Here is a 16,651-nt window from a genome sequence, read left to right on the forward strand (position 1 = left end):
ATTCATCTATCTATCTATCTATCTTTCTATCTATGTATCCATCTATCTATCTATCTATCTATCTATCTATCTATCTATCTATCTATCTATCATCTATCTATCTAGCTATCTTTCTATCTATGTATCCATCTATCTATCTATCTATCTATCTATCTATCTATCTATCTATCTATCTATCATCTATCTATCTAGCTATCTTTCTATCTATGTATCTATCTATCTATCTATCTATCTATCTATCTATCTATCTATCTATCTATCTATCTATCTTTCTATCATATATATATATGCAATGTAAATTATGAAAGGAAACACATAAATGAAAAACTTATAAATTATTTAAAGGTCATTAAAATTGTAATTGTTAATCAAATATTCATAAATATGCTATTTAGGGTCATACTATTAAAAAAAAAAACTTTTGATTATTGTTAATCTAGCCTGCCTTGCCTTAGCCAGTTAGGAACAGATATAAATGAGCTCCTACACTGATCAAGCCGTAACTGCATGTAGGTCAAAATTCTAGATTGTTTGTGTTTCATTCTAGCCTCTCTGGGAGTATAGGAAAACCCATAATTTACAGAGTTACTTTAATATATATATATATATATACATATAATAAACAGCCCTTAAAGGGACATGAGACCCCACATTTTTCTTTCATGATTCAGATAGAGAATATCATTTTAAACAACCTTCCAATTTGCTTAAATTATTTAATTTGTTTAATTCTTTAGATATTCTTTGTTGAAGAAATAGCAATACACATGGGTGATACAATCACACAAGGCATCTATGTGCGGCAACTGATCAGTAGCTACTGAGTCTATTTAGATGCTTTTCAACAAGAGAATGAAGCAAATTAGATAATAGAAGACAAATGGATGAATGAATGCTTTCCCAAAGCAATATTCTTCTGTTTTGCATTAAAGGGACAGTAAACACCTTGTCATTACAAAATATTACTGTGTTGCTATAGAATAACATATCAGCCAAGTCATTGTTAAAACAAATTAACATCCATTTTATGGTAATTATTTTTCAATAGCCAAACTCCGCCTACCATTTGCTGTATTTGGAGGAAACAATCTCGGCTATAGTCCACAGACAACAAGGCTAGCTACTGTCATAAAGTTAGTATAAAATTGTTGTGCTGTAATTATCTGATAAAGTCAATTAGGTACAGGTGTGCAGCAGGGTTAGCCTTGAGAAGTAAGCAGAGTGCATTTTAGATGCTGAGATTTAGAAATTGATCAATTTTCAGAGCTAAATTACACGAAAAGGGGGCAAAATAAAAAATGGAACTATATTGCAAAGTTGTTTCATTATGCATAACTAAACATTTTATATAAAAATCTCAAGGTGTTGACTGTCCATTTAATTCAAGGCAATCTAGTATTCTTGAAAATTACACACACACACACACACACACACATATATATATATATGTGTGTGTAAATAATATATTATATATAGCAAACATTTTCTATTAGACTAAAAAAATTAGAATGATTAAAAATTGTTGAAAAAAAAATGAATCTAAAAAAGTGTTTCTTAAAGCATATATCTATTTTTATAATGCAAAACCCAGTTATTTTTTTAATAATAAGTAACAATAAAACCATTTTGTCTCAGTGTTTATATCAAGCAGGTCATTTTATCTAGCTGTAAACGTTATTTATTTGTAATGGTGTGCGGACATAAGATAATCTTCCATGGGAGAAAGATGTTTCAGAAAGAGAGAAATAATTAGGTTATACATAAACTATGTTTGCTTTACAGGATCTAGAAAATTGCAATATCTGTTGGGCATTATCATTGTCTTATCTGTCATGACATTCTGTGTTGCAAAACTGTTCTTATCTGTAATGCTGAATGAGCTCAAAAATAGTATTATTGTTTCATCTGAATCTATTAAAGGGACATGAAATCCAATTTTTTTTCTTCCATGATTTAGAAAGAGCATACAGTTATAAACAACTTTCTAATTTACTTCTATTATCTAATTTGCTTCATTCTCTTGATATTCTTTGCTGAAAAGCATATCTAGATATGCTTAGTAGCTGCTGATTGGTAGCTGCACATAGATGCCTCCTGTGATTGGCTCACCATGTGCATTGCTATTTCTTAATTAAAGGATATTTAAAGGGATTTGAAAACAAAAATGTTATTTTGTGATTCAGACAGAGACCATTTAAAAAAAAGTTTCCAATGTAATTATATTATCAAGTTTGCTTTCTTCCCATGATATTCTGTGTTGAAGAGATACCTAGGTAGACATCTGGAGCACGACTTGGCAGCAAATAGTGCTACCCTCTAGTGCTCTTACAAATGGATAACATTATTGCAAAACTGCTGCCATATAGTTCTCCAGAAATGGGCTGGCTAATTAGCATACACCCCTGCTTTTCAACAAAAAATATCAAGAGAACAAAGACATATTGATAATAGGAGTAAAATAGAAATGGGCAAGCTCCTAAAGCATAGAGCCATGCTTTTCAACAAAAGATACCAAGAGTACGAAGTTATATTGATAATAGCAGTAAATTAGAAAGTTGTTTAAAATTGCATGCTCTATCTGAATCATGAAAGAAAGAAATGTGGGTTTCATATCAGTTTAACTATGAAATTAAAATGCACAGGACAATCTGAATTCTTGTCCTATATTTAGAGTGAATGACATTCAAATGACCCTAGAGACTTCTTATTACTGTGATAGAATAAACCAATCATTTAGCGCAGGACTTAATTTGAGATGAGACAAAAGAAGCAGTTGCCTATGAGCACAGGTCTGGCTGTTCCGACGAAACAACTTTGTTACAAATTCCCTTTTGTCAGGGTTGCCACTAGAAATTTTGGGCCCCCTGACTCAACCATTGATCAGCCCCCCCCCCCCCCCTTTGATATGTGCAATTTTTGACCAAGTGACAAACGTATATGCACTTTATTCTTAAGTGTAGTCAAACTTGGAAATGTTGTAAAGGTACTAACACACAAACACAGAAACACACAGAGACACTCATACACTGAAACACACACTCACACATAAGGATTCACATATAGACACTCTAGCAGGCACGCAAAGAAACACAAAAACACACTCAGACACCCAAACAGACACTCAGCACTTGCTTACATTGACCTGACAAGTAATGAGGTAGACTACAGTTTTGTCAAAAAAGGAGATTTACAAAACAAAATATGGAGTTCTGATTATCTTTTTGGCAAGGCAGATGCCAACTAAATGATGACATCAGCATGCAGTGGCTGAAAGGAAGGGCCCTGAACTGCCTAAACAATAATTTAAAGGTTAAATGGTGGATTGGTGACTTCCGGAAAGGTTTCATTGGTCTCAAAGTCTGTAGAAAGATGTGAATAACCAGTAGTAAGGTCAAAATGTCCTAAAAAGGAACAGACAGTGGACACACACACACACACACAAACTCAAACACAAAATTGCACATACATCCAAGGAAACACCAACAGAGACAGCCTCAGAAAACACACAAAGACATACACACACAGAGAGACAACCACATAAAACACAGAAAGACATACATACACACACACACACACACACAAACACACACACACAGAGACACCCAGACACAGAGACACCCACATAAAACACACAAAGACATACACACACAGAGATACAACCACATAAAACACAGAAAGACATACATACACACACACACAGAGACATCCACAGAAAACACACAAAGACATACACACACTCTCACAGAGACATCCAAAGTAAATGCACATGCACACACACACACCCTCACAGAGACACCCACAGAAAACACACACCCTCACAGAGACATCCACAGAAAACACAGGCATACATACACACCCCCATCCAGAGAAAATATACAGAGAGACCCACAGAAGAAAACTCACAGAGACACAAACAAAAGCACAAAGACATAAACACAGACACCTACAGAAACAGTCACATGAGGTAACATTTATGCACATTGCATGATAAAAAAATTGCAGAAATTAAGAGATCACTTTATAAAGAACCATATTTGTAAATGTGCAAACAAAAATAATTCTGTGAATTCAAAATTGTACATTAATGATCTGGGTAGATGGCTAGATGAAGAAAAGTGCTTTTAAAATTGTTGACATATGTTTTTTGTTCCCCCCCCCCATTTTCCCCAACCAAGAACACCTCTTCAAATATAGTGTACAAATGTTCCCATCTGTCAGCTGTACTTATGGATTTTGAAAATACTGTACTCTATATGGTCTTGGTGGAACCATAAGCTGTGGTACTCAGATCTGGTTAAATGCAGGATTTAGGCGTGTTTGTATGTATTTCAAAATTAAGTAAGCTGTAGTGTAAACTGAACAGTTTTAAGTTAACCTGTCTCATTTCAAGCACTGAGCAATCTTAGTCTGAGAGTATAACATTTTATGCAGATGTAAAAATCTTAGATAAAATGCTTCCTTGCATCTGGAAAGTCCTTGCATAAAGGGGCAGTAAACTGGAATGTAATTAATATATATAAATTAATTTAAAAAAACTAATATCTGCCAAAAGGACACCTACCATTTGTGTATTGAGGAGGAAACATTTCTGCATGGCTTTAAATATAGAATTTCTACATCATTGTGAAATAATCATAAATACACTGCTGCTAAAAAATGTGTTCCGAAATTGCACAAAGAAATAAAAAACATTTACTGAGTAAGTCCTACCTCCTCTGCAAATGAAAGTGATCTGCCGTATGACTCAGGCACACACTGTACAAACAAAGTGCCAAGTCAGTCTCACACTGTGCATAGTGGTTTAGTGCACACTCAGATATTCTCTCAAATGCTAATACTTTACTCCTTGTAATAACATTTCCCATGCTTAATTAGCACTCTGCTATAGTACCCACTGGTGCCTGCCAAAATAATAAAATAAAAAAATTCTAGTTCTTGCCTCATGGGGCCCCCTTGGCCCATTGGGCCCCTGACAGGAGTCACCCCTGTCATCCTCTGATGGTGGCCCGGCCTATTGTCATATATTTGTATCTGCTTAAAAGTCATCCCTGAGAATGCACTAGGAGATGTATAGCAGCCTAGTAACACATTCTCTTATGCAAAGTATAATGGCACAATATTCCCCTAAACATTTTTTCCGCTAGTTGAGAATAATTTCTCACTTGGGTTGTCATGCTTGGGGTTGTATCTATCCCCGATTAAATTTGTATAAGAAATGTTGATTTTGAAGTGTAAAATAATTTATTAATTTGTTTTTCAGTGCAATTGTTTTACAATATGGAATATCGAATAAGCCAGAAAACCAAAACTGTTATTACTAAAAATTAAAATAGCATTTTTTTTCCAAACTTTATTCTAACAAACTTAAAGAGAAATTGCAAACTTATCATGACCTACTTTCTATATTATTAATTTCTATATTTTAGGCTTTAGCCAACAACTAAAATAATCCATAGTTTAAATTTTCACTAAATAATGCAAAAGCACAGCAACTCCTTGTTTAAAGGGACACTGAATTCAATTTTTTTTCTTTCTTGATTCAGATAGATAGAGCATGGAATTCTAAGCAACTTCTAATTTACTCCTATTATCAAATTTTCTTCATTCTCTTGATATCTTTATTGGAAATGCAAGAATGTAAGTTTAGATGCCGGCCCATTTTTGGTTAACAACCTGGGTTGTTCTTGCTGATTGAGGGATAAATTCATCCACCAATAAAAAAGTGCTGTCCAGAGTTCTGAACTCCAAAAAAGCTTAGATGCCTTCTTTTTCAAATAAAGATAGCAAGAGAACGAAGAAAATTTGATAATAGGAGTAAATTAGAAAGTTGCTTAAAATTGCATGCTCTATCTGAATCACAAAAGAGAAATTTGGGATCAGTGTTCCTTTAAGTGTTAATTTGAAAGGAGTGTGAAATGTAATTGTGAAAATAAACCCTGGCATACTAAAAACTGCTCTAACTGTGCTTCTGTGGGCCCAGACCCTCATCATTTCCCAGTGCGCAGTGTACATTTCTGGGAGAGAAGTGTCATATATGCAGTCTGCATGGTGTAGACCAGCTGCACCTTGAGTGGATTTAGTTCCATTTTTTCACTGTGTTAGTGCTGCTAAAAAAGAAAGGTTTACAAACACTTGTACCATTACAAGTGCTCCATGTAGTGCACCCTCAGTTCAACCTCCCCATAGCGTGCACATTCAGCATTGGCTCTGAGAGCAGGCCAGTTGACTAGACAATATCGCACCCCAAGTAGACAACGCTCTTTGTCTGCAGAGGACTTAAATACTGGCTGTAGTTCTCTGCCTGTGTGCAGCTAGGGCTAACAAACAGTGTTTTGTAAATTTCCAGTATCTTCTGTTCAGTAGCTTTTCTCACATCACTTTAATCCTTTTGGCAGCCAGACAAAAATTATGTAATTTGCATAGTAGTATCTATCTATCTATCTATCTATCTATCTATCTATCTATCTAGATATATTCCTAATGCACCTTCAGCTTTTACACAGTTGGCCTAGCACACCTTTAGGTTAGCGCTCATGCAGATTTTTTTTTTTACGTGCCCCATAGAACTTTGTGGGGAAAGGGAGTTAGCGAGATCACATTATACGACCACCAGAGGCTAGCACGCTTGAGTCTTTTGCGCTAAATTTTAACTTTCAACTTATAATACCAGCGCAACCATACAAGAGCTATTGATTTACTATTGATTTGAGTGTAGTTAGAGCTCAACAGCACTAAAAATTATCACTCCACTTGTAATCTAGCCCTTTATTGGGTGTCCAAATGATGCTGTGTGTGAATGTGTGTTGTGTCGATGTAAGTGGCAAAAATATATAATTGATAATGGTTATGGCGATCACTTACCCCTTTAGGGTTCCTGCTTACATTATCCTACCTCGATCAGTATGAGCTAAGTGCCACATATAGGTAAGAAACTCCCTTCCACCTGTAATGGTTTCTTGCTCCTCAGGAATATGGTAGATGGATGCCACTTGTATTTTCGTGAAAGCCACTGAATGTAGGGAAAAAAGACGCAAAACCAGAAAACGGTAATAGTGTAACACTGTTTGATTACAAATAACAAAACATCCATCAGGTGAAAAGCAATGAACTCACATTAGCAAACCTCAATAGAATGAGGTAACAGCTAACAGGTACAAATATATTTAAAATTCTACCGTTTAGTAATATGTTGAAACATTTTTGCTATGATCGTTTATATTAAAGGGCCAGTCTACTTGAACATGTTTATTGTTTAAAAAGATAGATAACCCCTTTATTATCCATTCTCCAGTTTTGCATAACCAGCACAGTTATAATAATACACGTTTTACCTCTGTGATGACCTTATATCTAAGCCACTGCAGACTGACCCCTTATTTCAGTTCTTTTGACAGACTTACATTTTAGCCAATCAGTGTTGACTCATAAATAACTCCATAGGAGCGAGCAGAATGTTATCTATATGACACACATGAACCAGTGCTGTTTAGCTTTGAAAAACTGTCAATAAATACCCTGAAATAAAAGGCAGCCTTCAAGGCCATATGATCCTACCTAGGTTTAGCTTTCAACAAAGAATACTAAGAAAACTAAGCAGATTTGATGATAAAAGTAGATTGGAAAGTTGTTTAAAATTGCAGGCCCTATATGAATCATGAAAGTTTAACTTTGACTAGACTGTCTCTTTAAGTTCTAAAGTAATTTAAAAGTCAGTCTTGAAAGTAAGATGTCCTTACGTGTTTCGAAGGTAAAATAAATAACCTTTTTCTTCAGCGGAAAATTTAGACTGATGATAATTCATTGGGATTTAAAGATGGTGGCAGCACATCTATCCTTATGATGTTGTACTCCAATTGGTTGGTTCCGTCATGTGACTGCTTGTATCATGGGGACGTAGAAAACCAACAATATGTAATTAATTATGTTATATAATAACAATAACAATACTAGTGCAAACAGATAGTATTATATAGTAGTACTATTTTTTTATTATTAACATGCATTTAAATGGCAAAAACAAATTCTGCAATGCCATGGAAATAGGTATCTGTGTATAGAGTAAAATAATATTTTGAAAAGGAATTCTGTACACGTCATGGGGAAGAGGGTTTTTCTGTGAGTTACTTTATGATGAATACCATCTTTTTGCAAGGAGAAGTGAAATTAAATATTAAAGGACATAAATGCTGAAATTATGGTGCAATAGGTGATGGGCAGACACAAATACAATCAGAGAAACATTTTTACAAATGCATCTATAAACAGGCATATTTTTAGGGACTACTTAGATCTCTGAAAGACATAGATATACAGTACAGTATATATACTATCACAGTGCAAGGGAAGGAATTCCTTAGAGCTGGACTTAAGTGAGTGGAATAGAATGTTAGTTGACTTTAATAAGAGGATGTGGTAAAATGTGGATATATTTTTTTAAGGTGAAAGCAGTATGATTTAACCAGGGAGGACTGAGTGTGATAGTTAAATATGGTTAAATGTAGGTGGAAGGCACCAACCATGATGACTATGGTGTTAGTGGCATGGTAGTCAATCATTTAGGTTTGAGGATTATGGATAATGAATAAAGAAGCACTTTTTTGGAGGTGTTGAACTGGACAATGAGCAATAACCCAAGATAAGATTCAAGATGGACACGTGTTAATGTGAGCAAGAAGAGATGATCATAGGTCTGGTGCAAAAAGGTAGATTTGTTGGTAACCTATGGATGATATGTAGACTGAAAAAAATGGAACCTAGAACTACACTTTATAGCATTCTAAAAGGGGGTGTATTTCACAGATACCAAAAGTTGTTGTCTACATGTTGATCAAGAAGGATTAGCTAGGAGAAAATATCTTTGACTTGGCTGTAAGCAGGGCATTTCTAATTTTAATGTTTGAGCTCTCTTTGGAGAACTGGGGTTGAAATAAAAAAGAGGAATTAATACAAGGAAATGTAAGACGTATTTATCAACAATCCCTTGAATATAAATATATATATATATATATATATATATATATATATATATATATATATATATATATATATATATATATATATATAAGAATGTCATAAGAAGGAGGATACCTCATCCTATGGAATAGGTGTAGCGATGATAAATTTGGGTTAGAGTAGGCTAAACTTGGTGGAGTAATTATGTTGAAGTCATTTTTGTGGGATGGTCGTATAGTATCAATTCTGTTTTTTAAGTGTGAGAGACTGGTAGAGATGGACGGTGGAATAGGTAAAGATGGGAATTAAAAGTGGATAATATAACTTCAGGCTGGAGGACATTAGTGCTTATAGTGTTTGAAGGCAGAGTAGTATAAGTGTTTTATAAACATAAAGTGCAGGATGTCAGCCACATGAAGGGAACATTTCTCCAAGTAACATTTAGTATATATTTAGAATATAAACATTATGACAATATTGTAGAACAGGGCTGGTTTAAGATCTACAATAAAAGAGCACACCAACTTGCTTAAAGGAACAGTCTACACCAACAATTTTTATTGTTTAAATAGATATATAATCCCTTTATTACCCATTCCCTAGTTTGTCATAACCAACACGTTTATATTAATATACTTTTTACCTCTGTGATTACCATGTATCTAAGCCTCTGCAGACTGCCCCTTTATCCCAGTGCTTTTGACAGAAATGCATTTTAGTCAATCAGTGCAGACTCCTAAATAACTCCACAGGAGTGAGCACAATGCTATCTATATGACACACATGAACTAGTACTGTCTAACTGTGAAAAACTTTAAAAATGCTCTGAGCTAGGAGGCTGTTTTCAACGGTTTAGAAATCAATTTGAGCCTAGCTAGGTTTAGCTTTTCAAAAATACCACCAAGGGAACAAAGCAAATTTGATGATAAAAGTAAATTGGAAAGTTGTTTACAATTGCATGCCCTATCTGAATCATGAAAGTTTATTTTTGGTTTAACTGTAATTATAAAGTTCAGCATTTAGTATATATTTTAAACTGAATAAATTTACATTGTTCTTCAATCTATTTTAAAAATAGGCATTGCTTATTTAATGTTAACCAAATACACAAAATCCAAAAAAATTATTTCATGATTCAGAAATAAGATACATTTTTAAGCAACTTTGCAATTTACTTCTATTATCAAATTTGTCTAATTCTCTTTTAAAACCTTTATTGAAGGAGCAATAAGGCACTACTGGGAGCTAGCTGAAAACAATAATTAAGCCAATGACAAGAGGCATATATGTGCAGCCACTAATCTGCAGTTCGCTCCAAGCTCCTGAGCCTACCTAGATATGCTTTTCAGAGAAGGATACTAAGAGAACAAAGCAAATTAGATAATAATGTTTATTTCATGATTCAGATAGAGAATACAATTTAATCTTGGGGGGTGTTGTATATGCAAAGTATCTTTCACCAATTAAGCATTGCATTGCAACAGATCTTCAAAAAAAAAAATATTTTAAAGTATGTGAAACTGTCATTTTGCATTATTTTGCAGTTCTGGGATATGCATTTTATAAAGCCTCTTAAGTCTATGGCCTCTATTTAACAAAGTCCTGCGTACCTGATCCGACAGTGTGGATCAGGTCCGCCAGACCTCGCTGACTACGGAGAGCAATACGCTCTCCATATTCAGCATTGCACCAGCAGCTCACAAGAGCTGCTGGTGCAACGCCGCCCCCTGCAGACTCGCGGCCAATGGGCCACCAGCAGGGAGTTGTCAATCAACCCGATCGTACTCGTATTCCTTGCTCAGAGCAGGCGGACAGGGTTATGAAGCAGCGGTCTTTGTGACCGCTGCTTCATAACTGCTGTTTCTGGCGAGCCTGCAGGCTCGCCAGAAACACGGGGCAACAAGCTCCATTGGGAGCTTGATAGATAGGCCCCAATTTATCTTATCTCCTCTGCTGTAGCCAGTTTGGGGTATATATATCTAAATATGCTCCTAAATGATTAAGCAAATGCAGGGCAGTATATTACTGGCTCAGATTTTGGAAGTCTGCAGGATACACTCTAGCCTCCCTGGGGCAGTGGGAAAACAAAAATCAGAAATAAATGACAGGAAAAGTGGTCAAAATAAATAAGTAAATAAATAATGAATGAATAATTAGTATACTATTACTTGGGAGCTGCTCAAAATTTTGATGGAATGTAATTGTCATGCTTATTATATATACAATATACAGTATAGCCTACTAAATTTACATCTCTCTTTCTACTCATTAAAGGGTTGCCTATTTTTACCAAGAAGCACAGTCAATGAAGTTTCATCGAACCCTGAAGATGTGGGAAAGTTTATCTTTGAGATTATTCCAGGTAAGAGAAATAGTTCACCAATTATTTTACATACATTATATCTAGCAGAATGAATTGATTTATGGTTTAAATATATAGGAGCCGATTTAACATGCCCCGAATGGTGCCTAATGCACCTGTTGCCGCGTGGGCCTTCAGGCTTGCCGGAAACAGGAGTTAAGAAGCAGTGGTGTTAAGACTGCTTCTACTTAACTCATATGCCACCTCAGAGGCGGCGTACAGCAATCAGCCCGATCACATACGACCGGGTTGATAGACACCCCCTGCTAGCGGCCAATTGGCCGCAAATCTGCAGGGGGTGGCATTGCACAAGCAGTTCACCAGAACTGCTTGTGCAATGATAAATGCCGACAGCGTATTCTGTTGGCATTTATCGATGTGCGGCGGACATGATCGCTGCATTGGATCATCTTCGTCCACACAATAGTAAATCTACCCCATAGAGTTATCAGTTATTTAAATATACCTCTTACTTTAAGGGACAGTCAACACTAAAATTGTTATTGTTTAAAAAGATAGGCAACGCCTTTACTACCCATTCCCCAGCTTTGCACAACCAACATTGTTATATTAATATACTTTAATAACATTTAAACCTCTACATTTTCTGCCTGTTTCTAAGCCACTACAGTCAGCCTCTTATTACATGCTTTTGTATTTGCTTTTCACAACAGGAGACTGCTTGTTCCTGTGGGCCATATAGATTACATTGTGCTCATGTCGTTGAGTTATTTAAGAGTAAGCACAGCACAGCACTAATTGTATAAAATGCAAGTCAATAGATAATAAATAAAAAGTCGTGATCAGGGGGCTTAGATACAACATAATCACAGAGGTAAAAAGTATATTAAAGGGACAGTCTACACCAGAATTTTTATTGTTTTAAAAGATAGATAATCCCTTTATTACCCATTTTTTCTTCCATTTGCGGAATAACCTGTACTGCAATGTGTAATGTTCATGATTTTTAAAAAGATTTCTTCAAATAAAGCCCTTAAAGCAGTGCTTTCCAAACTGTGTGTCGTGACACATTAGTGTGTCAGCAGCAGTATGTAGGTGTGTCCCTGCTTCAGCACAAATTTTTGGGCATTTAAAATTATTTTTACATTTTTTTTTTGTTTCCGACTTTCCACCTGCCTGCTACTCATATCACGTGGTTGACACATGATTGATACCTAGTGGGTCACAGATCATCTTAACCTATTGGCACAGCTTAGCGGGAACTGAAACTATTCCCATTGGCGGCACATTGGCTCCTAACTGCACGTGTAGTCTCCTCAATCGGCTTGTGACTGCACATGTAGTAAGTGAGTGGGACAGCAGTGTGTTTGCAGCCCGGGCAATAGTCAGTTGGACTTGCAGAGCTCTGAGGGAAGCAGTCTAAATGCTGAGCTGAAGTCAAAAGTCAAAGTGTGGGGGTTTTTGCAGCTAGCACCCAGTAGTGCATTGCTGCTCCTGCTCTTGATATATGGATAGGAAGTGGAAGCTTAAAAATGCTTGATGATAAAATACTATTGTCTTTATCTAATATTCCACCAAATATTCAGAAACCGTGAATATCCCATCAACCTCATACATCCCATTAAAATAGTAAGTAGCTATTGTTTTTTTTAAACTTTTTTTTAATTCTTGCACATACTTACATACTGTTACTTGTAATTACAATTTGTTAATAAATAATTTATGTATGTGTCCTTATCTCTTAAAACAAGTTAGTTTAACCTCCTGTTTGCTAGTACAACTGAATTACTGTGTCGCAAAATGATTTAGGTCTAAAAGGTGTGTCACCAACATGAAAAGTTTGGAAAGCTCTGCCTTAACCCCTTAATGACAACTGACGTACCAGGTACGTCATGCATTAACAAGCAGTTAATGACAATGGACGTACCTGGTACGTCAGTTGTCTAACAGAGTGCTGGAAGTGATCACAATCACTTCCAGCAGCTCTGAGGGTATTTTAGTGATGCCTCGATATGGAGGCATCCTGCAATACCCCTTTACAAGACTCCGATGCAGAGAGAGCCACTCTGTGGCCCTCTCTGCACCGGTAGCGATGGTGCCGATGGTGCCTTAGTCCGGTGGGAGGAGGGAGCGTGTGCGCGCGCATGCACGATGCGCGCGCGTACACGATGCGCGCGTGCACATGCACGGGTGTGCGTGTGCACGTGGGCGCACGTGCACATGCCAGTACTTAAGATGGCGGTAACAATTGTGGGGTGGGGGAGGGAAGAGAGCTGTTTGGGAGGGATCAGGGGGTGGGATGTGTCAGGTGGGAGGCTGATCTCTAAAATTAACCCTGCAAGCTCCCTACAAGCTACCTAATTTAACCCCTTCACTGCTGGGCATAATTTACGTGTGGTGCACAGCAGCATTTAGCGGCCTTCTAATTACCAAAAAGCAACGCCAAAGCCATATAAATCTGCTATTTCTGAACAAAGGGGATCCCAGAGAAGCTTTTACAACAATTTCTGCCATAATAGCACAAGCTGTTTGTAAATAATTTCAGTGAGAAACCTAAAATTGTGAAAAATGTAAAGTTTTTTTTTTTTATTTGCTCGCATTTGGCGGTGAAATGGTGGCATAAAATATACCAAAATGGGCCTAGATCAATACTTGGGGTTGTCTACTACACTACACTACACTAAAGCTAAAATTAACCCTACAAGCTCCCTACAAGCTCCCCAATTAACCCCTTCACTCCTGGGCATAAAACATGTGTGGTGCGCAGCGGCATTTAGCGGCCTTCTAATTACCAAAAAGCAACCACAAAGCCATATAAGTCTGTTATTTCTGAAAAAGGGGATCCCAGAGAAGCATTTACAACCATTTGTGCCATAATTGCAGAAGCTGTTTGTAAATAATTTCAGTGGGAAACCTAAAGTTTGTGACAAAATTTGTGAAAAAGTGAACTTTTTTTTTTTTTATCGCATTTGGCGGTGAAATGGTGGCATGAAATATACCAAAATGGGCCTAGATCAATACTTTGGGATGTCTTCTAAAACAAAATATATACATGTCAAGGGATATTCAGGTATTCCTGACAGATATCAGGGTTCCAAAGTAACTAGCGCTAATTTTGAAAAAAAGTGGTTTGGAAATAGCAAAGTGCTACTTGTATTTATTGCCCCATAAATTGCAAAAAAAGCAAAGAACATGTAAGCATTGGGTATTTCTAAACGCAGGACAAAATTTATAAGCTATTCAGCATGGGTGTTTTTTGGTGATTGTAGATGTGTAACAGATTTTGGGGGTCAAAGTTAGAAAAAGTGTGTTTTTTTCAATTTTTTCCTCATATTTTATCATTTTTTTTTTTTAGTAAATTATAAGATATGATGGAAATAATGGTATCTTTAGAAAGTCCATTTAATGACGAGAAAAACGGTATATAATATGTGTGGGTACAGTAAATGAGTAAGAGGAAAATTACAGCTAAACGCAAACACTGCAGAAATGTAAAAATAGCCATTGTCATTAAGGGTAAGAAAATTGAAAAATGGTCCGGTCATTACCTTTTTAATAGTGTGGTCCTGCTGCTTAGTTTAATAATCAGTATTTTTTTAAAAACAAATACAGATTTTTTTTTTAAATAAATGAGTGAATTCAAAACCAAATATTTTTAAGAAATTAGATTATGTTTTATATTTTCCTTTCAAATTACAAACTTTTGGCTAGATTACGAGTTTTGAGGTATGAGTGAAAAAGCAGCGTTAAGGCTCTTTTTCACTACCGCTGGTATTATGAGTCTTGCAGGTATTTCTGCACCGCACACTTTTTTGGCAATAACGCAACGTAATTACCGCAGCTTTGAAAAAGTCCTTTTTTCAATGGGACTTCCATAGCGCCGGTATTACGAGTCTGCCTGGGAGGCCAAAAAGTGAGCGGCACAGCCTATATCGTCAAGATCCATAACATAAACTGAAAGTCAGTAGTTATGAGTTTTACGCTACAAAGCTGTAACATAAAACTCATAACTAAAGTGCTAAAAAGTACACTAACACCCATAAACTACCTATTAACCCTTAAACCGAGGCCCTCCCGCATTGCAAACACTAAAATTAAATTATTAACCCCTAATCTGCCACTCCGGACATTGCCGCCACTATAATAAACATATTAACCCCTAAACCGCTGCACTCCCGCATCACAAACACTAGTTAAATATTATTAACCCCTAATCTGCCACCCCTAACATTGCTGCCACCTACCTATATTTATTAACCCCTAATCTGCCGCCCCTAATGTCGCTGCCACTATACTAAATTTATTAACCCCCTAAACCTAAGTCTAACCCTAACACCCCCTAACTTAAATATAATTAAAATAAATCTAAATAAAACCTACTATCATTACCTAAATAATTCCTATTTAAAACTAAATACTTACCTGTAAAATAAACCCTAAGCTAGCTACAATATAACTAATAGTTATATTGTAGCTATCTTAGGTTTTATTTTTATTTCACAGGCAAGTTTTTATTTATTTTAACTAGTTAGAATAGTTAGTAAATAGTTAATTAACTATTTACTAACTACCTAGCTAAAATAAATACAAATTTACCGGTAAAATAAAACCTAACCTGTCTTACACTAACACGTAACCTTACACTACAATTAAATCAATTACATTTATTAAATACAATTACCTAAATTACAACAAAAAACACTAAATTACACAAAATAAAAAAAGAAATTATCAGATATTTAAACTAATTACACCTAATCTAATAGCCCTATCAAAATAAAAAAAGCCCCCCCAAAATAAAAAAAACCCTAGCCTAAACTAAACTGCCAATAGCCCTTAAAAGGGCCTTTTGCGGGGCATTGCCCCAAAGAAATCAGCTATTTTACCTGTAAAAAATACAAACAACCCCCCAACAGTAAAACCCACCACCCACACAACCAACCCCCCCAAATAAAATCCTAACTAAAAAAACCTAAGCACCCCATTGCCCTGAAAAGGGCATTTGGATGGGCATTGCTCTTAAAAGGGCATTTAGCTCTTTTTCCACCCAAAAGCCCTAATCTGAAAATAAAACCCACCCAATAAACCCTTAAAAAAACCCTAACCCCGAAGATCCACTTACAGTTTTTGAAGACCCGACATCCCTCCTCAACGAAGCCGGCAGAAGTCCTCAACAAAGCGGCAGAAGTCTTCATCCAACCGGGCAGAAGTTTTCATCCAACGGGGAAAAAGTCTTCATCCAGACGGCATCTTCCTTCTTCATCCATCCGGCGTGGAGCAGGTCCATCTTCAAGACATCAGGCGCGGAGCATCCTCTTCTCTTGACGTCTAACGAAGAATGAAGGTGCCTTTAGGTGACGTCATCCAAGATGGCGT

General features: G+C 36.2%; 1 protein-coding gene across 4 annotated transcripts in view; it reads left to right on the plus strand.

Moving 5' to 3' along the window:
- The window catches only part of ARHGAP25 (Rho GTPase activating protein 25), a 372,857-nt gene that overhangs the window by 253,680 nt on the left and 102,526 nt on the right, over positions 1-16,651 (plus strand). For all 4 annotated transcript variants that reach the window (XM_053718200.1, XM_053718203.1, XM_053718201.1 and 1 more), the window contains exon 3: positions 11,227-11,314. In XM_053718200.1, the coding sequence (XP_053574175.1) occupies positions 11,227-11,314 (88 nt within the window). The remainder of the gene's footprint in view (positions 1-11,226; positions 11,315-16,651) is intronic.

The sequence above is a fragment of the Bombina bombina genome, chromosome 6 (genome assembly GCF_027579735.1).
Source record: "Bombina bombina isolate aBomBom1 chromosome 6, aBomBom1.pri, whole genome shotgun sequence".
NCBI classification, from domain to species: domain Eukaryota; kingdom Metazoa; phylum Chordata; class Amphibia; order Anura; family Bombinatoridae; genus Bombina; species Bombina bombina.